At 58.0% G+C, this 24,247-nt stretch overlaps 3 protein-coding genes across 3 annotated transcripts in view; all 3 read right to left on the minus strand.

The window, feature by feature from the left end:
* Positions 1-796: 796 nt before the first annotated feature.
* On the minus strand, positions 797-2,182 carry LOC144955656 (ephrin type-A receptor 4a-like). The gene is made up of 2 exons (XM_078885817.1): positions 2,111-2,182; positions 797-1,048 (listed from the first exon to the last, which is right to left on the minus strand). Exons 1-2 carry the CDS (start codon positions 2,159-2,161, stop codon positions 797-799), a joined length of 303 nt encoding a protein of 100 aa, XP_078741943.1. The 5' UTR covers positions 2,162-2,182.
* Positions 2,183-2,473: 291 nt separating this feature from the next.
* On the minus strand, positions 2,474-19,513 carry LOC144955659 (ephrin type-B receptor 1-B-like). Its single transcript, XM_078885821.1, has 8 exons — positions 19,459-19,513; positions 14,072-14,300; positions 10,688-10,806; positions 9,838-10,063; positions 8,257-8,377; positions 7,069-7,139; positions 5,217-5,339; positions 2,474-3,011 (listed from the first exon to the last, which is right to left on the minus strand). The coding sequence occupies exons 2-8, from the start codon at positions 14,208-14,210 to the stop codon at positions 2,743-2,745; spliced, it is 1,068 nt and encodes a 355-aa protein (XP_078741947.1). The 5' UTR covers positions 14,211-14,300; positions 19,459-19,513; the 3' UTR covers positions 2,474-2,742.
* A 226-nt stretch (positions 19,514-19,739) lies between these two features.
* The window catches only part of LOC144955657 (ephrin type-B receptor 1-like), a gene marked incomplete at its 3' end in the record, with an annotated part of 33,731 nt that continues 29,223 nt past the window's right edge, over positions 19,740-24,247 (minus strand). Inside the window, exons 7-8 of the mRNA XM_078885818.1 lie at positions 21,440-21,595; positions 19,740-19,960 (exon numbers count right to left, since the gene is read on the minus strand). Coding sequence (XP_078741944.1) covers positions 19,740-19,960; positions 21,440-21,595 — 377 coding nt within the window. The remainder of the gene's footprint in view (positions 19,961-21,439; positions 21,596-24,247) is intronic.

Below are 24,247 nucleotides of genomic sequence, written 5' to 3' on the forward strand. Positions count from 1 at the left end.
ATCATCAGCAGTAGCAGTGTCATCATCATCAGCAGCAGCAGTAGCAGTGTCATCGTCATCAGCAGCAGCAGTAGCAGTGTCATCATCATCATCAGTAACAGTAGCAGTGTCATCGTCATCAGCAGCAGCAGCAGCAGTAGCAGTGTCGTCATCATCAGCAGCAGCAGCAGTAGCAGTGTCATCATCATCAGCAGCAGTAGCAGTGTCATCATCATCAGCAGCAGCAGTAGCAGTGTCATCGTCATCAGCAGCAGTAGCAAGGTCATCATCAGTATCACCACAACCTGTGCCACCATGTCCATATCTTCGCCACCACCTCCACCATCACCACCACCACCTCCACCATCACCACCACCACCATCTCCTTCACCATCTCCTTCACCATCACCACCACCACCATCTCCTTCACCATCACCACCACCATCACCACCACCACCACCATCTCCACCATCTCCACCATCTCCACCACCACCATTTCCACCACCATCTCCACCACCACCACCATCTCCTTCACCATCTCCTTCACCATCTCCACCACCACCACCATCTCCACCACCACCACCATCTCCACTACCACCATCTCCAACCCCACCACCATCTCCACCACCACCACCTCCACCACCACCATTTCAACCACCAACTCCACCACCACCACCACCACCACCACCACCCCCACCACCACCACCACCACCTTCACCATCACCTTCACCACCACCACCCACCACCACCATCTCCACCACCCCCACCACCTTCACCACCACCCCCACCACCATCACCACCACCACCCCCACCACCTTCACCACCACCACCACCACCCCCATCCCCACCTCACCCACGAGCTGACGTATGCCGGGTCAACGTCCTGGTCGTCCACGGCCCTCGAGAGGCCGAAGTCTGACACCTTGCAGGCCACGCCGGAGTCCACGAGGACATTGCGAGCCGCCAGGTCACGGTGCACGTAGCCCATGGCAGACAGGTAGCACATGCCACTCGCCACGCCCGCCAGCATGCCCAGCAGGGCACCCTCAGAGAGTTGCCCATCACGACGCTGGAGAGGGGGGGGAGAGGTGGGGAGAGGGGAGGTAGGGGTGGGGGTGGGTGAGAGGGGGGGAGGGGGGGAGTGGGTGGGGGGGGGGTGAGGGGGGAGATGAGGGGGGGACGGGGGGAGGGACGGGTGGGGTGGGTGGGGGTGAGAGGGGGGAGGGAGTGGGTGGGGGGGTGGGAGGGAGAGGGGAGGAGGAGAGGAGGGGGAGGGGTGGGTGGGGGGGTGGGAGGGGAGGGGAGGGGAGGGGAGGGGGAGAGGAGGGGGAGGGGTGGGTGGGGGTGAGAAGGGGTGAGCGGGTGGGGGGGTGGGAGGGGAGGGAGGATATGAGGGGGGGAGCAGGGAGAGGAGGGGGGAGGGGTGGGGGTGGGTGGGGGTGAGAGGGGGTGAGCGGGTGGGGGGGGTGGGAGGGGAGGGTGTGAGCGGGAGGGAGAGGGGGATAGGAGGGGGGGAGGGGGAGAGGAGGGGTGAGGGGTGGGGGAGGAGGGGTGGGGTGAGAGGGGGTGAGCGGGTGGGAGGGGAGGGAGGGAGAGGGGGGATAGGAGGTGGGAGGGGGAGAGAGGAGGAGGAGCGGGAGGGGAGGGGAGGGGGGAGGAGGAGGAGGGGGTGAGTGGAGGGCGTTGTTGATATTTGGATATTTTGTTGGGATCAGAAAACGTGCATATTGGGATCTGGTGGGATTCATTGGGATCGCATTGATGAACCCTAAATATTCACTCACTCCCATCCACCCACCCACCCATTCACACACCCACCAACCCACCCCACTCACCCACCCACCCACTCACCCACCCACCCACTCACCCACCCACCCACTCACTCACTCACTCACTCACCCACCCACCCACCCACCCACTCACCCACCCACCCACCCACTCACTCACCCACTCACCCACCCACTCACCCACCCACCCACTCACCCATCCACCCACCCACCCACTCACCCACCCCGCCCCACCAACCCACACACCCACTCACCCACCCACCCACTCACCCATCCACCCACTCACCCATCCACCCACTCACCCCACCAACCCACTCACTCATCCACCCACCCACCACACCCACCCGCAGGTACGCATCGAGCGAGCCGTTCTCCATGAACTCGGTCACGATCATCACGGCGGGTCCTCTCGTCACGACCCCAGCATGCGCACCCTCTCACCCACTCACCCACCCACCCACCCACTCACCCACCCACCCACTCACCCACCCACCCACCCACTCACCCACCTACTCACCCACCCACCAACCCACCCACCCACTCACCCATCCACCCACCCACCCACTCACCCACCCCGCCCCACCAACCCACACACCCACTCACCCACCCACCCACTCACCCATCCACCCACCCACCCCACCAACCCACTCACTCATCCACCCACCCACTCACTCACTCACCCACCCACCCACCACACCCACCCGCAGGTACGCATCGAGCGAGCCGTTCTCCATGAACTCGGTCACGATCATCACTGCGGGTCCCCTCGTCACGACCCCCAGCATGCGCACGACGTTCGGGTGACGGAACTGGCCCATGAGGCTGGCCTCGCACAGGAAGTCGCGCAGCTGACGTGCGGTGTGACCGGACCTCAGCGTCTTCACGGCCACAACGACACCTCCACCACCACCACCACCACCACCTCCACCACCACCGCGTCGACTCAACGTGGAGGTCTCCTGCTGTTGCGTTGGGCTCAACGTCGCAGGAGGAGATGACGACGACGACGACGATGGCGGGTGACGACTGCGGCTGCCGCTGACGCCGCCGCTGTTTCGTCGATGCTGACGACTGCTGCTGCTGCTGCTGCTGCGGTGGTGACGATGGAGAGCTGGCACGCGGGCGGGCAGGTGCAGCAGGCGCCAGGGTGCAGGAGGTGGAGGAGGGGGGTGGCGAGAAGGAGGACGCTGCCGCTCTGGATGCCGTGACCCACAAGAGTGCCGCGGTAGACCTCGCCAAACTCGCCTGGGGTGGGGTGGGAAGGGGGGGGGGGTGGGGAGGGGGGGGGTGGTGGGGGGGTGGGGGTGAGGAGGGTGGGGTGGGGGGGTGGGACAAGGCGGTGGTGAGGAGGGTGGGGGCGGTGGGGGGGGGTGGGGGCGGTGGGGGGGGGGGCAAGGCGGTGGTGAGGAGGGTGGGGAAGTGGGGGGGTGGGAAGGGTGGGAGCGGTGGGGGGGGGGGGGCGGTGGGGGGTGGGGAGGGTTAGGGCGGTGGGGGGGGGGGGTCCGGAAAGAGTTGGGGGAGGGAGGTCGGGCGGACGGGTGGGTGGGTGAGTTGGTGGGTGGGTGAGTTGGTGAGTGGGTGAGTTGGTGGGTGGGTGAGTTGGTGGGTGGGTGAATTGGTGAGTTGGTGGGTGAGTGGGTGGGTGAATGGGTGGGTGAGTTGGTGGGTGAGTTGGTGGGTGGGTGAGTAGGTAGATGAGTGGGTGGGTGAGTTGCTGGGTGGGTTAGTGGGTAGATGAGTGGGTGGGTGGGTGGGTGAGTGAGTGGGTGGGTGAGTTGGTGGGTGGGTGAGTGGGTAGATGAGTTGGTGGGTGAGTGGGTTGATTATTGGGTGGGTGAGTTGGTGGGTGAGTTGGTGGGTGAGTGGGTGGGTGAATGAGTTGGTGGGTGAATTGGTGAGTGGGTGGGTAGATGAGTGGGTGGGTGAGTTGGTGGGTAAGTTTGTGGGTGGGTGAGTGGGTGGATGATTGGGTGGGTGAGTTGGTGGGTGAGTGAGTGGGTAGATGATTGTGTGGGTGAGTTGGTGGGAGAGTTGGTTGGTGGGTGGATGTCTGAGTGGGTGGGTGAGTTCGTGGGTGAGTTGGTAGGTGAGTGAGTTGGTGGGTGGGTGAGTGGGTAGATTAGTGGGTGGATGAGTTGGTGGGTGAATTGGTGGGTGAGTGAGTGGGTGGGTGAGTTGGTGGGGGTGGGTGAGTGGGTGGGGTGAGTTGGTTGGTGGGTGGATGGGTGAGTGGGTGAGTTGGTGGGTGGGTAGATGAGTGGGTGGGTGAGTTGGTGGGTGAGTTAGTGGGTGGGTGAGTGGGTGAGTTGGTGAGTGAGTGGGTAGATGAGTGGGTGGGTGAGTTGGTTGGTGAGTGGATGGGTGAGTTGATGGGTGGGTGGATGGGTTAGTGGGTAGATTAGTGAGTGGGTGGACGAGTAAATGAGTGGGTGGGTGAGTGGGTGGGTGGATGAGTGTGTTGGTAGGTAAGTGGGTGGATAGGCGAGTGATTGAGTGAGTGGGTAACTGAGTGAGTGAGAGGGTGGATAGGTGAGTGGGTGAACGAGTGGCTGGGGAAGTTGGTGAGTAAGTGAGTGGGTAGATGAGTCACTGAGCGAGTTGGTGGGTGGGTGATGTGAGTGGATGATTGGGTGAGTGAGTGGGTGGATGAGGTAGACAAGGTGGAAGTGGTGGTGGAGGTGGTGACGGTGTTGGAGGTGATGGTGGGGATGGTGGAGGTGATGTTGGAGTTGGTGGAGGTGATGGTGGAGGTGGTGGTAGAGGTGATGGTGGAGGTGATTGTTGAAGTGGTGGTGGAGGTGGTGGTGGTGGAAGTGATGATGGAGGTGATGGTGGTGTTGATGGTGGTGATGGTGGAGGTGATGGTGGATGGTGGTGGAGGTGGAGGTGATGGTGGTGGTGTTGATGGAGGTGATGGTGGATGGTGATGGTGGTGATGGTGGTGGTGATGGTGGAGGTGGTTATGGAGGTGGTGGAGGTGATGGTGGTGGTGGAGGTGATGGTGGTGGTGGTGGTGGAGGTGATGGTGGTGTTGATGGTGGAGGTGATGGTGGTGTTGATAGTGGAGGTGGTGGAGGTGATGGTGGAGGTGATGGTGGTGGTGATGGTGATGGTGGAGGTGATGGTGGTGTTGCTGGTGGAGGTGATGGTGGTGTTGATGGTGGAGGTGTTGGAGGTGGTGGAGGTGGTGGAGGTAATGGTGATGGTGGAGGTGATGGTGGAGGTGATGGTGGAGGTGATGATGGAGGTGGTGGTGGTGTTGATGGTGGAGGTGATGGTGATGTTGATGGTGGAGGTGATGGTGGAGGTGGTGGAGGTAATGGTGGTGGTGATGGTGGAGGTGTTAGTGGAGATGGTGGAGGTGATGGTGGAGGTGATGGTGGTGGTAATGGTGGAGGTGGTGGTGATGCTGGAGGTGGATCCAGAGGTGGAAAATCGCCCATGTCCCACCTGATCCGATGACTCGCTCGATCTGGACGCTCTCTGGATCGATGTCGCGGGCAAACTCCTGGACAGCCTCGTTGGGGTCTTCGTAAGTGTAGGGGTCAACGTACACCTTGGCATGCCGGGACGCTGGGGAGTAGGGCGGGTGGGGGGGTATATGGTAGTCGGGTCAAAAGGTTATAAAATCACGTGGTAGTCAGGTCATATGGTCAGAAGGTTATATAGGTAGTTAGGTCAGAAGTTCAGGAGGTCACAGGTTATACAGTCAGACGGTGATGTGGCTGTCACAATGTGTTATCGAGCTATTTTTCACAGTAGGGGCACTCATCCACCCACCCACCCATCCACCAACTCACTCACTCACTCACCGACCCATCCACTCGCTCACCCACTCATTCATTCACTCACTCACTCACTCACCAATCCACTCACTAACCAACTCACTCACTGACCCATACACTTGCTCACCCACTCACTCACTCACCCACCCACTCACCCACGCATCCACCCACCCACCAACTCACTCACTCACTAACCAAATCACTCACCGACCCATCCACTCGCTCACCCACTCACTCATTCACTCACTCATTCACCTACCCACTCACCCATCCACCCATTTACTCATCCACCCACCCACCAACTCACTCACTCACTAACCAACTCACTCACTGACGCATCCACTCGCTCACCCACTCACTCACCCACCCACTCACCCACCCACCCACCAACTCACTCACTCACCGACCCATCCACTCGCTCACCCACCCACTCATTCATTCACTCACTCACTCACTCACTCACCAATCCACTCACTAACCAACTCACTCACTGACGCATCCACTCGCTCACCCACTCACTCACCCACCCACTCACCCACCCCACCCACCAACTCACTCACTCACCGACCCATCCACTCGCTCACCCACCCACTCACTCATTCACTCACTCATTCACCTATCCATTCACTAACCCATCCACCCATCCACTCATCCACCCACCCACCCATCCACCAACTCACTCACTCACTCACCGACCCATCCACTCGCTCACCCACCCACTCACCCACGCATCCACCCACCCACCAACTCACTCACCGACCCATCCACTCTCTCACCCACCCACTCACTCATTCACTCACTCATTCACCTACCCACTCACTCACCCATCCACCCGTCCACTCATCCACCCACCCACCAACTCACTCACTCACTACCCAACTCACTCACTGACCCATACACTTGCTCACCCACTCACTCACTCACCCACTCACCCACTCACCCACGCATCCATTAACTCGTCCACCCACTCACTTGGTCAGTCACGTTACAATAACAGCAAGCAATGACAGAAATACACACTACAGGAGTGAAAAGTAGATGGAAGAGAGAGACGCAGACTCCAAATACACAGCAGCAGGCAGGCATCGTCAGGGGTTGGGATCGAACCTACGACCTCCTGCATACCAGGCGAGGTAGTTAACATCTCATCAGGGTCGCGATCGAACCCACGACCTCCTGCGTACCAGGCGAGGTAGTTAACATCTCATCAGGGTCGCGATCGAACCCACGACCTCCTGCGTACCAGGCGAGGTAGTTAACATCTCATCAGGGTCGCGATCGAACCCATGACCTCCTGCGTACCAGGCGAGGTAGTTAACATCTCATCAGGGTCGCGATCGAACCCACGACCTCCTGCGTACCAGGCGAGGTAGTTAACATCTCATCAGGGTCGGAATCAGAGGTCGCAAACGGGTTTTGATTCCTTACCCGTACCCGTACCTGGCCGCACCAGGGTCGCAAACGGGTACGGGTATCGGGTATCCGGTCGCGACCTCTGGTGTTAGCCTCGGACATACCGTATCGCGACTTGTAGTGAGCCACCTGGTCGCTCATCTCGTACACTTGCTGCTTCTGGACGTTTCTCCGTCTGAGACACACGGACACAGACACGGGAGTCCCCTTCCCCCCCCCGTCCCCCCCCCCCGTGTAGACTTCACGCAAGTTGAATCGGGGGTAATTGTGACGGGGGGGGGGGGGGGTGGTGTCGTCAGGGTCCGGGATCGAACCCACGACCTCCTGCGTGCCGGGCGAGGTAGTTAACATCTCGTCAGGGTCCGGGATCGAACAGACGACCTCCTGTGTACCAGGCGAGGTAGTTAACATCTCATCAGGGTCGGGATCGTACCACACTCACTCACATTTATTCACCCAAACCAACCCACTCACCCATCAATTTACTCACTTACCCACTTCAACACCCACCCACTCACCATCCACCCACCCAATCATCCACCCACTGACTCACCCACCCACTCACCCTCTCACCCACTCACTCGCTCACCCGCTCACCCACGCACTCGGCACTCGCTCACCTGCTCACCCACCCACTCACCTTCCCACGTGCTCACCCACTCACCCACCCATTATCGCACCCACCAACCCACTCACCCACCCACTCACCTACCCACCCACTCACCCACCCACCCACTCACCCATTCACCCACCCACTCACTCACCCACTCACTCACCCACTCACCCACCCACCCACTCACCCACCCACCCACCCACCCACCTACCCACTCACCCACCCACCCACTCACCCACCCACTCACCCACCCGCCCACCCACTCACCCACCCACCCACTCACCCACCCGCTCACCCACTCGCCCACCCATTCACCCACTCACCCACCCACTCACCCACTCACCCACTCACCCACCCACCCACTCACCCACCCACTCACCCACCCACTCACCCACCCACCCACTCACCCATCAACCCACCCACCAACCCATCCACCAACCCACCCACCCACTCACCCACCCACCCACTCACCCACCCACCAACCCATCCACCAACCCACCCACCCACCCACTCACCCACCCACTCACCCACCCACTCACCCACCCACTCACCCACCCACCCACTCACCCACCCACTCACCCACCCACTCACCCACCCACCCACTCACCCATCAACCCACCCACCAACCCATCCACCAACCCACCCACCCACCCACTCACCCATCCACCAACCCACTCACCTGGAGCAGCAGAGTGCTATGACCACAGCGGTGACTGCGAGGATGAGAGCCACCGCCGCTGAGGCCAGGCCGACGATCAGGGCGATCTTCTCCCAGGCCCGCGTGCCTGATCCTGACCCCCCTGCAAACACAGAAAGTTCACCACACCCCCGGTAGTAGCCCCAACCAGGCCTCGGCAAGGTAAGGTGAAAGGTAAAAGGTCAAAAACAACGAGCCTACCTTTTACCCTTACCCCATACAAATTACCCGATTTACAGGGTAATTACTGGGATACGACTACTTTTCCTGAAAGACCCAACGAACATGAGTTCCTGCATCCACGAAAGCTTTGAGTCAAGATTTAAAGAAAAATAAAATGGTATCCGGCATTCACAAGTGAAATCACTTTTCACTTGATCTTTGGTAGAGGCCCCTGGGGCTACAGGTACTGTGAGTCCCCCCAGTGATATTTTCAAAAGGAAAACAGTTAAAGACAAATCATCTTTTTTGGGGTCTTTCGGTTAAAAGTCGCGTAGATGGGTCCAAAGAAAAATAACAAAAAAAAACGCGGCGTTTTTCGATCGCAATAAAAAAAGGTTGTCACCCTTTTCCTGATGAACATGAGTTCCAGCAGCCACGAAAGCTTTGAGTTAAGATTTTAAGAAAAAGAAAATTGTATCCAGAACCACCCCCGACCGACCGCCTTTGTCTCCCCAGTGGCGATGTTCACTACACACCGCTACACGAGGTACTCGTTTGAGGCTGAGTCGACCTAGGGGAGGCCCAGGACTGGTTTAGATAGCAGCATCATCACTATCACCTCCCTCCACCACCTCCACCTCCTCCATCCTCCACGACTTCCACCTCCTCCAACTCTTCCACGATTTCCACCACCTCCTCCACCTCCACCACCTCCTCCACCTCCACCACCTCCTCCACCTCCTTCTGCTCCACGACCTTAACCACCGCCACCTCCTCCTCCACATCCTCCACCTCTTCCACCTCCTCCACCTCCCCGTGACTCTCACCCCCCTCGTCACCAACACGCTCACTCACCGTCCATGCCGTCAGTAGGCCTCGTGTCTCCACCACCTCCACCACCACCTCCACCTCGTCCACCTCTTCCACCACATCCACCTCCACCACCTCCCCGTGACTCTCACCCCATCGCCACCAACACGCTCACTCACTCACCGTCCATCCCGTTCGTAGGCCGCGTGTTTCCACCTCCTCCACCACCTCCTCCACCACCTCCTGTTCCACGACCTTAACCGCCACCTCCACCACCTCCTCCACCACCTCCTCCACCTCCTCCTCCACCACCTCCCCGTGACTCTCACCCCCCTCGCCACCAACACGCTCACTCACCGTCCGTCCCATCCGTAGGCCCCGTGTCTCCACCTCCTCCACCTCCTCCACCTCGTCCACCTCTTCCACGACTTCCATCACCACCTCCTCCACCTCCTCATCCTCCACCACCTCCACCACCACCTCCTCCACCACCTCCTTCTGCTCCACGACCTTAACTACCGCCACCTCCTCCACCACCTCCAGCACCTCCCCGTGACTCTCACCCCCCTCGCCACCAACACCTTCACTCACCGTCCGTCCCGTCCGTAGGCCCCGTGTCTCCACCTCCACCACCTCCTCGCCCCCCCGCGGCTTCCGTCTGGAAGTACATCTCCCCGCTGAGCTGGCCGTATCCGCCGCCGGGCGTCACGGATCGCACGCGGAAGGCGTAGACGGTGGCGGGGGAGAGGCCACGCACCTCGGCACGGGCGGTGGGCACCTCCAGGAGGCGAGACGCGTTGCCGTGGCGGTCCTGGCCCTGGCGGGGGGTCGTGGAGGGAGGGAGGAGGAGGAGATGGTGGAGACGGTGGAGATGGTGGAGGAGATTGAGAGGGATGGTGGAGGAGATGATGGTGGAGATGGTGGGGGAGATGGAGGGGATGGTGGAGATGGTGGAGATGGTGGGGGAGATGGAGGGGATGGTGGAGATGGTGATGGTGGAGGAGATGGTGGTGGAGATGGTGGGGGAGATGGTGGAGATGGGAGATGGTGGAGATGGTTGGAGACGGTGGAGGAGGAGGAGATGGTGGAGATGGTGGAGATGGTGGGGGTGGATATGGTGGAGGAGGTGGTGGAGATGGTGGGGGAGATGGTGGGGGAGATGGAGGGGATGGTGGAGATGGTGGAGGAGATGGAGGAGGAGATGGAGGAGGAGATGGTGGAGATGGGGGTGGAGATGGTGGAGGAGATGGTGGAGATGGGGGTGGAGATGGTGGAGGAGGTGGTGGAGATGGTGGAGATGGAGGTGGAGATGGTGGAGATGTAGGAGATGGTGGAGAGGGTGGAGATGGAGGAGGAGATGATGGTGAAGATGGAGGAGGAGATGGATGAGGAGGAGGTGGTGGTGGAAGTGACAGTGGACGCTGGAGCCCCCCCCCCCCACCTTGATGTAGTAACACAGCTGGTAGCCCTGCACGGGGTGGTCAGGTGGAGGCCAGACCAGGGTCAGGCTTTGAGGCCCAGCTTCTTCTTGGTGCATTATGGGAACGGCCGGCATGGATTCTAGATTGGCGGACGGGCGAGAATGGAGACGCGCCATTATCATCACCATCATCACCATCATCATCACCATCATCACCGCCATCATTACCATCATCATCACCGCCATCATTACCATCATCATCACCATCATCATCACCATCATCACCATCATCATCACCATCATCACCATCATCACCATCATCATCACCACCATCATCACCATCATCACCATCATCACCATCATCACCGCCATCATTACCATCATCACCATCATCATCATCACCGCCATCATTACCATCATCACCATCATCATCACCATCATCATCACCATCATCATCACCATCATCACCATCATCATCATCACCATCATCATCACCATCATCACCATCATCATCATCACCATCATCACCATCATCACCGCCATCATTACCATCATCATCATCACCATCATCATCACCGCCATCATTACCATCATCACCATCATCATCACTGCCATCATTACCATCATCACTATCATCATCACTGCCATCATCACCATCATCGTCATCACCGTCATCGCCATCATCACCATCATCACTATCATCATCATCACCGCCATCATCATCGCCATCACCGTCATCATCATCACCATCATCGTCATCACCATCATCATCATCACCGCCATCATCATCATCACCATCATCATCATCGTCATCACCGTCATCATCATCACCATCATCGTCATCACCGTCATCGCCATCATCATCACCGTCATCACTATCATCATCATCACCACCATCATCATCACCATCATCATCACCATCATTGTCATCACCGTCATCGCCATCATCATCACCGTCATCACTATCATCAACATCGCCATCATCACCACCATCGTCATCACCATCATCATCACTATTATCATCATCGCCATCATCATCATCACCATCATCATCACTATTATCATCACCATCATCGCCATCATCGTCATCGCCATCATCGCCGTCATCGTCATCATCACTATCATCATCATTACCATCATCATCACCACCACTACCACCACTACCATCATCATCACCATCATCACAATCAACACTACCACCACTACCACCACTACCATCATCATCACCATCATCACAATCAACACTACCACCACTACCACCACTACCATCATCACCACCATCACCACTACCACCACTAACACCACTACCATCATCACCACCATCACCGCCACCACTACCAACACGAATACCACCATCACCCTCATCCAATACCCGCTATTCGCCACTAAGTGGCGGTGACGTCACCACAGCGCCTGTTCGAGGCCAGGCCCACGTGACAGGAGGTCACGGGACAGACCCAGCAGGTGCCATGGGTTGACTGCTGTGCCAGGCTAGGTGCATGAGGAGGTCACGTGACAGACCCAGCAGGTGCCATGGGTTGACTGACTGAGATCACCACTGGTAGATGCACCACACCAAGCTGTACCCCCTACTGTGCCAGGCTAGGCGTAGGAGGTCACGGGGCAGACCCAGCAGGTGCCATGGGTTGACTGCTGTGCCAGGCTAGGTGCATGAGGAGGTCACGGGGCAGACCCAGCAGGTGCCATGGTTTGGCTGACTGAGATGACCGGTAGATGCACCACCAGCTGTACCCCCTCCTGTGCCAACTCGCTGCGTTTTACCTGCCCGGCGCTCTGCTCATTGTTGTGAGCGTCGCTCCTCCGCCCTCCGTTGTTTTGGAGGGCGACTGCCTCCAACTGCCCAGTAGCGTCCTTCACGAGCCTCCTCCACAGAAGGCCGATCTTGACACCGCTGATACCGGTCGTCGGCAAGCCCACTCAGATGCACATTTACCTGTACCGCATCAGCTCCATCTCTTCTCCAACCCATGTCGTGCCCAATTAGCTTCCTCTATGCGGCCAAACAGAAGCTGCTTGGGGGCATGCGGTGACTGGGCATGTGGGGGAGCGAAAGACCAGGTAGCTTCCACACAGCATTGAACCTGACTGATTCAGAGTGAGACCTCTGCTGTCAAACCAGGATGGATCGTAGGCAGGCCAGCCTAAATGTTTCTAACCGGTGAAGATGTTCCATTAGGGGGGTCCACGTTTTGCAAGCGTAGAGAAGGGAGGGAATGACTATGGCCGAGAAGACACTGAAGCTTCGTGCGGAGCGACAGACCAGGTAGCTTTCCACACAGCGTTACGCAACCGATGAAAAGATAATGCCGCTCGACTGAATCGGAGTCAGACCTCTGCTGTCAAACTGGAGCTGTTCATAAGCAAACTGCCCAGGTATGGGAAACTTTCCACAACTACCCAATCACCAATTGGGAGTTGTGGGGGTGGAGTGTCCGATGGTACAAAACACCCAGGCACGTGCTTAGTTTTGGTGGGGCTGATGGTAAGGCCCCACCTGTTAGTGGAAAGCTCCAGTTTCAGCATCAGAACCTCCAACTTATTCTCTGAGTGAGCAGCAATTACCAGATCATCGGCATACATCACGTGGTTGAGCAATAGGGATCCATCGATCAGCCTCCCATTGTATGTGTCAGATGGAGATTCTTCTGGTACATCCATCGAAGGCTTCACGAACTACGTGGTCGAAATGGATGTTAAATAATGTGGCGAGCCAGAGGACATCCCTGTCGCACCCCAAGGTGTACAGGGAAAGGCTCCGACTCCCGGCCACATAGTTTTACCCGGGCCCGCTCACCATCATGAAAGTCCTTAATGATCGTGAGCAGAGGGTTAATCACGCGATGCCTCTACCGCCTCAAACGCTCAGCCGCTATCCATACAGCCATGATCTTTCACCATCACCACCGCCGCCACCACCACCTCCACTACCAACACCATTGTCTTCACCACCACCACCATCTCCTCCACCATCACTACCACCTCCACCACCACCACTACCACCTCCACCACCTCCACCACAACCATCACCACCTCCACAACCACCACCACCACCATTGTCTCCACCTCCACCACCATTGTCTCCACCACCACCATCTCCACCACCACCACCACCACCTCCACCCCCACCACCATCACCACCACCACCACCTCCTCCACCACCATCACCACCACCATCACCACCACCTCCACCACCACCACCACCTCCTCCACCACCACCACCGCCACCTCCACAACCACCACCACCATTGTCTCCACCACCATCTCCACCTCCAACACCACCACCACCTCCACCGCCTCCACCGCCACCACCACCATCACCACCACCACCTCCTCCACCCCCACATCCCCCACCACCACCACCACCGTCACCACCACCACCATCACCTGCAGCGGGCAGGCTGTACTGCGCCGTGGCTGAGCGTGGAGGCAGCGGGCTGAGTGCGGACACCCCGTTCAGGGACTGCACCTCGAGTGCGTAGAGGGTGAGTGGCGCCAGGCCGCCCACCTCCACACGGGTAACCATCAGGTCGAGTCGGCCGGGCCAGAAGGTCAGGTGGGAGTCACAGCGGATGCAGCCGGCGGTCGTGCCGGAGCCGGTGATGCCGGTGATGCCCTACGGAGGAGATGGGATGGGGGGGGGCGGAGCGTCATCCTTCTGTCGTTCGCGTGTGTGGTGGTGTGTGTGTGGTGTGTGGTGTGTGTGGTGTGTGGTGGTGTGTGTGGTGGTGTGTGTGTGTGGTGTAGTGGTGTGTGTGTGGTGGGTGGTGTGTGGTGTAGTGGTGTGTTTGTGGTGTGTGTGGGTGGTGTGTGTGTGGTGGTGTGTGTGGTGTGTGTGTGGTGCGGGGGGTGTGTGTGTATGTGTGGTGTGTGTGTGTGTATGGTGTGGTGTGTGTTATGTGCTCACCGCCAACACCACCAGTGACGATTATCTGAACCCAGGCCTGGGCCTCCCCTAGATTGACTCAGCCTCAAATGAGTACCTGGTGTAGCAGTGTGTAGTAAACATCGCCACTTGGGAGGCAAAGGCGGTCGGGCGTGGCACTGGCCACCCACCCCCTCGTGTGCCGTGCCGACCTCCATAGGCGCTCGCTAACAGCACTTGCCCCTACAGTCTGTCTGGTTCATACCATCTGGCCCGTTCCATCTGCCTCGTTCCATCTGGTTTGTTTAATGTGCCTGTTCCATCTGGTTCGTTCCATCTGGTTCGTTCCATCTGGTTCGTTCCATCTGGTTCGTTCCATCTGGTTCGTTCCATCTGACTTGTACCGTCTGGTCCATTCCATCTGGTTCGTTCCATCTGCCTCGTTCCATCTGGTTCGTTCCATCTGCCTCATTCCGTCTGGTCCGTTCCATCTGGTTCGGTCCATCTGGTCCGTTCCATCTGCCTCATTCCGTCTGGTCCGTTCCATCTGGTTCGTTCCATCTGGTTCGTTCCATCTGCCTCATTCCGTCTGATCCGTTCCATCTGGTTCGTTCCATCTGGTTCGTTCCATCTGTTCCGTTCCATCTGGTTCGTTCCATCTGGTTCGTTCCATCTGCCTCGTTCCATCTGGTTCGTTCCATCTGCCTCGTTCCATCTGGTTCGTTCCATCTGCCTCGTTCCATCTGGTTCGTTCCATCTGGTTCGTTCCATCTGGTTCGTTCCATCTGGTTCGTTCCATCTGCCTCGTTCCATCTGGTTCGTTCCATTTGCCTCGTTCCGTCTGGTCCGTTCCATCTGGTTCGTTCCATCTGCCTCGTTCCATCTGGTCCGTTCCATCTGCCTCGTTCCATCTGGTCAGTTCCATCTGGTTCGTTCCATCTGCCTCGTTCCATCTGCCTCGTTCCATCTGGTTCGTTCCATCTGGTTCGTTCCATCTGGTTCGTTCCATCTGGTTCGTTCCATCTGCCTCGTTCCATCTGCCTCGTTCCATCTGCCTCGTTCCATCTGGTTCGTTCCATCTGGTCCGTTCCATCTGCCTCGTTCCATCTGGTTCGTTCCATCTGGTCCGTTCCATCTGCCTCGTTCCATCTGGTTCGTTCCATCTGGTTCGTTCCATCTGGTTCGTTCCATCTGGTTCGTTCCATCTGACTCGTACCGTCTGGTTCGTTCCATCTGGTTCGTTCCATCTGCCTCGTTCCATCTGGTTCGTTCCATCTGGTCCATTCCATCTGCCTCGTTCCATCTGGTTCGTTCCATCTGGTTCGTTCCATCTGCCTCGTTCCATCTGGTCAGTTCCATCTGGTTCGTTCCATCTGGTTGGTTCCATCTGGTTCGTTCCATCTGCCTCGTTCCATCTGGTCCATTCCATCTGCCTCGTTCCATCTGTAGTAGGTTCAAATTAGGTGCACACACACGCAACTTGGAGGCAACACTATTTATTAAACGGTAAATAATATAACACTCTACATGAGGTGGTGACCACCTTCCTCAACTCACTAACACTCTGGAACACGACACAGACTGGACCAGGCAGGCATCGGCCTGCCTGGCCCAGGACGACGACTCGGGACTTGACGACCGAAGATGTCTTCACCTTGGAGTACAGTACAACAGCAGCCTCGCTCTGCGTTCACACCACGCTTATATTTGGTTTGGCGTGGCTGGCTCCGCCCCGGCGTGGCTGGCTCTCTTCAGGCCACGCCTCCCTTCCCAGGACACGCCTCACTTCCCCCACCTCTGGGAGGGTCCGGATCCCTCCACCACGCGACCCCCCAGGCACCCCCTTGGGGCCCCCAGCCTTCGTACGGGCCGACACAGTAGTGACCTTTCTCTGTCACTACACATCTGGTCCATTCCATCTGGCCCGTTCCATCTGCCTCGTTCCATCTGGTTCGTTCCATCTCGTTCGTTCCATCTGGTTCGTTCCATCTGGTTCGTTCCATCTGGTTCGTTCCATCTGGTTCGTTCCATCTGGTTCGTTCCATCTGCCTCATTCCGTCTGGTCCGTTCCATCTGGTTCGTTCCATCTGGTTGGTTCCACCAGGTTCATTCCATCTGCCTAGTTCCATCTGGTTCGTTCCATCTGACTCGTACCGTCTGGTCCATTCCATCTGGTTCGTTCCATCTGGTTCGTTCCATCTGGTTCGTTCCATCTGGTCCGTTCCATCTGCCTCGTTCCATCTGCATCGTTCCATCTGGTCAGTTCCATCTGGTTCGTTCCATTTGCCTCGTTCCATCTGCCTCGTTCCATCTGGTCAGTTCCATCTGCCTCGTTCCATCTGCCTCGTTCCATCTGGTTCGTTCCATCTGGTTCGTTCCATCTGGTCCATTCCATCTGCCTCGTTCCATCTGGTTCGTTCCATCTGGTTCGTTCCATCTGCCTCGTTCCATCTGGTCAGTTCCATCTGGTTCGTTCCATCTGGTTGGTTCCATCTGGTTCGTTCCATCTGCCTCGTTCCATCTGGTCCATTCCATCTGCCTCGTTCCATCTGTAGTAGGTTCAAATTAGGTGCACACACACGCAACTTGGAGGCAACACTATTTATTAAACGGTAAATAATATAACACTCTACATGAGGTGGTGACCACCTTCCTCAACTCACTAACACTCTGGAACACGACACAGACTGGACCAGGCAGGCATCGGCCTGCCTGGCCCAGGACGACGACTCGGGACTTGACGACCGAAGATGTCTTCACCTTGGAGTACAGTACAACAGCAGCCTCGCTCTGCGTTCACACCACGCTTATATTTGGTTTGGCGTGGCTGGCTCCGCCCCGGCGTGGCTGGCTCTCTTCAGGCCACGCCTCCCTTCCCAGGACACGCCTCACTTCCCCCACCTCTGGGAGGGTCCGGATCCCTCCACCACGCGACCCCCCAGGCACCCCCTTGGGGCCCCCAGCCTTCGTACGGGCCGACACAGTAGTGACCTTTCTCTGTCACTACACATCTGGTCCATTCCATCTGGCCCGTTCCATCTGCCTCGTTCCATCTGGTTCGTTCCATCTCGTTCGTTCCATCTGGTTCGTTCCATCTGGTTCGTTCCATCTGCCTCGTTCCATCTGGTTCGTTCCATCTGGTTCGTTCCATCTGGTTCGTTCCATCTGCCTCATTCCGTCTGGTCCGTTCCATCTGGTTCGTTCCATCTGGTTGGTTCCACCAGGTTCATTCCATCTGCCTAGTTCCATCTGGTTCGTTCCATCTGACTCGTACCGTCTGGTCCATTCCATCTGGTTCGTTCCATCTGGTTCGTTCCATCTGGTTCGTTCCATCTGGTCCGTTCCATCTGCCTCGTTCCATCTGCATCGTTCCATCTGGTCAGTTCCATCTGGTTCGTTCCATTTGCCTCGTTCCATCTGCCTCGTTCCATCTGGTCAGTTCCATCTGCCTCGTTCCATCTGCCTCGTTCCATCTGGTTCGTTCCATCTGGTTCGTTCCATCTGCCTCGTTCCATCTGCCTCGTTCCATCTGGTCCGTTCCATCTGGTTCGTTCCATTTGCCTCGTTCCATCTGCCTCGTTCCATCTGGTCCGTTCCATCTGGTTCGTTCCATTTGCCTGGTTCCATCTGCCTCGTTCCATCTGGTCAGTTCCATCTGCCTCGTTCCATCTGGTTCGTTCCATCTGGTTCGTTCCATCTACCTCGTTCTATCTGCCTCGTTCCATCTGGTCACTTCCATCTGCCTCGTTCCATCTGGTCCGTTCCATCTGCCTCGTTCCATCTGGTCAGTTCCATCTGGTTCGTTCCATCTGGTCTGTTCCATCTGGTTCGTTCCATCTGGTCTGTTCCATCTGCCTCGTTCCATCTGGTTCGTTCCATCTGCCTCGTTCCATCTGCCTCGTTCCATCTGGTCCGTTCCATCTGCCTCGTTCCATCTGGTCAGTTCCATCTGGTTCGTTCCATCTGGTTCGTTCCATCTGGTTCGTTCCATCTGCCTCGTTCCATCTGGTCAGTTCCATCTGGTTCGTTCCATCTGGTCTGTTCCATCTGCCTCGTTCCATCTGCCTCGTTCCATCTGGTTCGTTCCATCTGGTTCGTTCCATCTGCCTCGTTCCATCTGCCTCGTTCCATCTGGTCCGTTCCATCTGCCTCGTTCCATCTGGTCAGTTCCATCTGGTTCGTTCCATCTGGTTCGTTCCATCTGGTCCGTTCCATCTGCCTCGTTCCATCTGCCTCGTGCCATCTGGTTCGTTCCATCTGCCTCGTTCCATCTGCCTCGTTCCATCTGGTTCATTCCATCTGCCTCGTTCCATCTGCCTCGTTCCATCTGGTTAGTTTAATGTGCCTGTTCCATCTGGCTCGTATCGTCTGGTTCGTTTCATCTGCCTCGTTCTATCTGGTCAGTTCCATCTGGTCAGTTCCATCTGGTTCGTTCCATCTGGTTCGTTCCATCTGGTCCGTTCCATCTGCCTCGTTCCATCTGCCTCGTGCCATCTGGTTCGTTCCATCTGCCTCGTTCCATCTGCCTCGTTCCATCTGGTTCATTCCATCTGCCTCGTTCCATCTGCCTCGTTCCATCTGGTTAGTTTAATGTGCCTGTTCCATCTGGCTCATACCGTCTGGTTCGTTTCATCTGCCTCGTTCTATCTGGTCAGTTCCATCTGGTTCGTTCCATCTGGTCAGTTCCATCCGGCCGCGCCCCACCCACCCACCCGCGTCGCCGCCCCACTCACCGCGGTGCCGCCGTGTCGCGAGCGTGGCTGCGGTGGCTGTGGTGGCTGTGGGGCGAGGGGGCACCCACCCACCCACCCACTCAGCCACTCACCCACTCAACCACCCACCCACCCACACACTCACCCTCCCTCCCTCCCACCCACCCACCCACTCACCCATCCACCCACCCACTCACCGTGTTGCCGGCGTGTCGCGAGCGTGGCTGCGGTGGCTGTGGTGACTGTGGGGCGAGGGGGCACCCACCCACTCACTCACCCACCCACCCACCCACTCACCCACTCAACCACCCACCCACCCACTCACCCACCCACCCACTCACCCACCCACTCACCCACCCACTCACCCTCCCTCCCTCCCACCCACCCACCCACCCACTCACCCACCCACCCACCCACTCACCCACTCACCCACCCACCCACTCACCCACCCACCCACCCACTCACCCACCCACCCACTCACCGTGTTGCCGGCGTGTCGCGAGCGTGGCTGCGGTGGCTGTGGTGACTGTGGGGCGAGGGGGCAGGCGCGGCAGATAATGTTGTAGCGCAGGTCGTCACGGCCACCCGTGTCGGCCGGCGGCTGCCACTCGAGGGCCACAGACGACGACGATGATGATGATGACGACGACGTTGTCGGTAGCGGGGACACGGAGAGAGCACGAGGCTCGGACGGTACCCCTGTGGGGGGGAGGGGGGGGAGGAGGGGGGGAGAGGGAGGGAGTGAGGTGGAGAGGGGGGAGGGAGTGAGGTGGAGAGGGGGGAGGGAGTGGAGGTGTGAGGGGGAGGGAGTGAGGGGGGGGAGGAGGGGTTGAGGGGGGGGAGGGGACGGGGGGGGGGGGAGTGAGGGGTTGAGGGGGGGTGAGGGGGGAAACAGCTCCCATCTCCCTTGGCAACAACTCCCATCTCCCTTGGCAACAACTCCCATCTCCCTTAGCAACAGCTCCCATCTCCCTTGGCAACAGCTCCCATCTCCCTTGGCAACAGCTCCCATTTCCCTTAGCAACAGCTCCCATCTCTCTTGGCAACAACTCCCATCTCCCTTGGCAACAGCTCCCATCTTCTTTGGCAACAGCTCCCATCTCCCATGGCAACAGCTCCCACCTCCCTTGGCAACAGCTTCCATCTCCCTTGGCAACAGCTCCCATCTCCCTTGGCAACAGCTCCCACCTCCCATGACAACAGCTCCCATCTCCCTTGGCAACAGCTTCCATCTCCCATGGCAACAGCTTCCATCTCCCATGGCAACAGCTTCCATCTCCCTTGGCAACAGCTCCCATCTCCCTTGGCAACAGCTCCCATCTCCCTTGGCAACAGCTCCCATCTCCCATGGCAACAGCTCCCACCTCCCTTGGCAACAGCTCCCATCTCCCATGACAACAGCTCCCATCTCCCATGGCAACAGCTCCCATCTCCCTTGGCAACAGCTTCCATCTCCCTTGGCAACAGCTCCCATCTCCCATGGCAACAGCTCCCATCCCCCTTGGCAACGGACCCCCAGCCAGCCTGAACACCTCTGTCAGCCAGGGTCAGACGCTCACAAACAATCTTGCGATGGCTTTACCGCCTCAAACGATCAAACTATCATTACAGCCACGATCTTTCACCACCACCACTGCCGCCACCACCGCTATCACCGACACCACCACCACCGTCACCACCACCGTCACCACCACCGCCACCACCATCACCACCACCGTCACCACCACCGTCACCACCACCGCCACCACCATCACCACCACTACCCCCCCCCACCACCCACACCACCACCACCCACACCACCACCGTCACCACCACCGTCACCACCACCGTCACCATCACTGCCACCACCATATACACCACTACCCCCCCCCTACCACCCACACCACCACCCACACCACCACCCACACCACCACTGTCACCATCACCGCCACCACCATAACCACCACTACCCCCCCACCACCCACACCACCACCCACACCACCACCCACACCAGCACCCACACCACCACTGTCACCACCGCCACCACCACCACCCCCCCACCCCCACCACCCACCCCCCCACCACCAACCACACCACCCACACCACCCCACCATCACCGTCACCACCATCACCACCACCCCACCATCACCGTCACCACCACCCCCACCACCCCCACCACACCCCCCCCCCCCCCCCCACCTGTACAGGCGAGGTGAGCTCCGTCTGTGTCAGCTCGGTAGTAGCCCGGCTCACAGGCGCACGCCGTGGCCCCCAGCGACGTCGCGTGACTCCGCGGGGGGCACGGACCACAGCCCCCCAAGCCGCCCTCCGCCTTGTACAGACCCACAGCGCACACTGGGGGGGTAGGGGGGGTGGGGGGGGTGGGGGGGTGCAAAGGTGAAGGTGTCACTCTCAACCCACCCGTCCATCCACTAACCCACCCGTCCATCCACCCACCCACCCACTCACCCACCCACCCACTCACTCACCCACCCACTCACTCACTCACTCACCCACCCACCCACTCACTCACCCACCCACCCACCCACTCACTCACTCACCCACCCACCCACCCACTCACCCACCCACTCACCCACCCACTCACTCACTCACCCACCCACTCACTCACCCACCCACCCACCCACTCACCCACCCACCCACCCACTCACTCACCCACCCACCCACCCACTCACCCACCCACCCACTCACTCACCCACCCACCCACCCACTCACTCACCCACCCACCCACCCACTCACCCACCCACCCACCCACTCACTCACTCACTCACCCACTCACCCACCCACTCACCCACCCACCCACTCACTCACCCACCCACTCACCCACTCACCCACTCACCCACCCACTCACCCACCTACTCACTCACCCACCCACTCACTAACCCACCCACTCACTAACCCACCCACCCACTCACCCACCCACCCACCCACTCACCCACCCACCCACCCACCCACTCACTCACCCACCCACTCACTAACCCACCCACTCACCCACCCACCCACCCACCCACCCACTCACTCACCCACCCACCCACCCACCCACTCACTCACCCACCCACCCACTCACTCACTCACCCACCCACCCACCCACTCACTCACTCACTCACCCACCCACCCACTCACCCACCCACCCACTCACTCACCCACCCACTCACTCACCCACCCACCCACCCACCCACCCACTCACCCACCCACCCACTCACCCACCCACCCACTCACTCACCCACCCACCCACCCACTCACTCACTCACCCACCCACTCACCCACTCACTCACTCACCCACCCACCCACTCACTCACTCACCCACTCACCCACCCACTCACCCACCCACCCACCCACTCACTCACCCACCCACTCACCCACTCACCCACCCACTCACTCACCCACCCACTCACTAACCCACCCACTCACTAACCCACCCACCCACTCACCCACTCACCCACCCACCCACCCACTCACCCACCCACCCACTCACTCACTCACCCACCCACTCACTAACCCACCCACTCACCCACCCACCCACCCACTCACTCACTCACTCACTCACCCACTCACTCACCCACCCACCCACCCACCCACCCACTCACCCACCCACTCACTCACCCATCCACTCACTCACTCACCCACCCACCCACTCACTCACTCACCCACCCACCCACCCACCCACCCACCCACCCACTCACCCACCCACCCACTCACCCACCCACTCACTCACCCACCCACTCACTCACTCACTCACCCACCCACCCACCCACTCACTCACTCACCCACCCACCCACTCACCCACCCACTCACTCACCCACCCACCCACTCACTCACTCACCCACCCACCCACTCACTCACTCACCCACCCACCCACTCACTCACCCACCCACCCACCCACTCACCCACCCACCCACCCACTCACCCACCCACTCACTCACTCACCCACCCACCCACTCACTCACCCACCCACCCACTCACCCACCCACCCACCCACTCACCCACCCACCCACCCACTCACTCACCCACCCAGAAGAGGAGGAGGTGGAGGAGATAGTGTAGTAGTGTAGTAGTAGTGTAGTAGTAGTAGTGTAGTAGTAGTAGTGTAGTAGTAGTAGTGTAGTAGTAGTGTAGTAGTAGTAGTAGTGTAGTAGTAGTGTAGTAGTAGTAGTGTAGTAGTGTAGTAGTAGTGTAGTAGTAGTGTAGTAGTGTAGTGTAGTAGTAGTGTAGTAGTGTAGTGTAGTAGTGTAGTGTAGTAGTGTAGTAGTAGTGTAGTAGTAGTATAGTAGTAGTAGTAGTGTAGTAGTAGTAGTGTAGTAGTAGTAGTGTTGTAGTAGTGTAGTAGTAGTAGTAGTGTAGTAGTAGTAGTGTAGTAGTAGTAGTGTAGTAGTAGTAGTGTAGTAGTAGTAGTGTAGTAGTAGTGTAGTAGTAGTGTAGTAGTAGTAGCAGTGTAGTAGTGGTAGTAGTGTAGTAGTAGTGTAGTAGTAGTAGTAGTGTAGTAGTAGTGTAGTAGTAGTAGCAGTGTAATAGTAGTGTAGTAGTGGTAGTGTAGTAGTAGTAGTGTAGTACTAGTAGTAGTGTAGTAGTAGTAGTGTAGTAGTAGTAGTGTAGTAGTAGTGTAGTAGTGGTAGTGTAGTAGTAGTAGTAGTGTAGTAGTAGTGTAGTAGTGGTAGTGTAGTAGTAGTAGTAGTGTAGTAGTAGTAGTGTAGTAGTAGTGTAGTAGTGGTAGTGTAGTAGTAGTAGTGTAGTACTAGTAGTAGTGTAGTAGTAGTAGTGTAGTAGTAGTAGTGTAGTAGTAATGTAGTAGTAGTGTAGTAGTAGTAGTGTAGTAGTAGTAGTGTAGTACTAGTAGTAGTATAGTACTAGTAGTAGTGTAGTAGTAGTGTAGTAGTGTAGTACTAGAGGTATAGTAGTAGTGTAGTAGTGTAGTAGTAGTAGTGTAGTAGTAGTGTAGTAGTAGTGTAGTAGTGTAGCGGTAGTAGTGTAGTAGTGTAGTAGTAGTGTAGT

Source organism: Lampetra fluviatilis, unplaced genomic scaffold (genome assembly GCF_964198595.1).
Source record: "Lampetra fluviatilis unplaced genomic scaffold, kcLamFluv1.1 SCAFFOLD_245, whole genome shotgun sequence".
Classification (NCBI taxonomy): domain Eukaryota; kingdom Metazoa; phylum Chordata; class Hyperoartia; order Petromyzontiformes; family Petromyzontidae; genus Lampetra; species Lampetra fluviatilis.

What these genes read in the sequence shown, in the direction of transcription:
- LOC144955656 (XM_078885817.1), bottom strand. Translation starts at nt 2,161, where the DNA reads ATGATCGTGACCGAGTTCATGGAGAACGGCTCGCTCGATGCGTACCTG. An exon ending in CGCTCGATGCGTACCTGCGG is followed by an intron (nt 1,049 to 2,110) that starts GTGGGTGTGGTG and finishes CCCCCTCTCCAG; the next exon opens with CGTCGTGATGGGCAACTCTC.
- LOC144955659 (XM_078885821.1), bottom strand. Translation starts at nt 14,210, where the DNA reads ATGGTTACCCGTGTGGAGGTGGGCGGCCTGGCGCCACTCACCCTCTAC. An exon ending in GTACAGCCTGCCCGCTGCAG is followed by an intron (nt 10,807 to 14,071) that starts GTGATGGTGGTG and finishes CCGCCAATCTAG; the next exon opens with AATCCATGCCGGCCGTTCCC. An exon ending in AGCTGTGTTACTACATCAAG is followed by an intron (nt 10,064 to 10,687) that starts GTGGGGGGGGGG and finishes ACCCCCCGCCAG; the next exon opens with GGCCAGGACCGCCACGGCAA.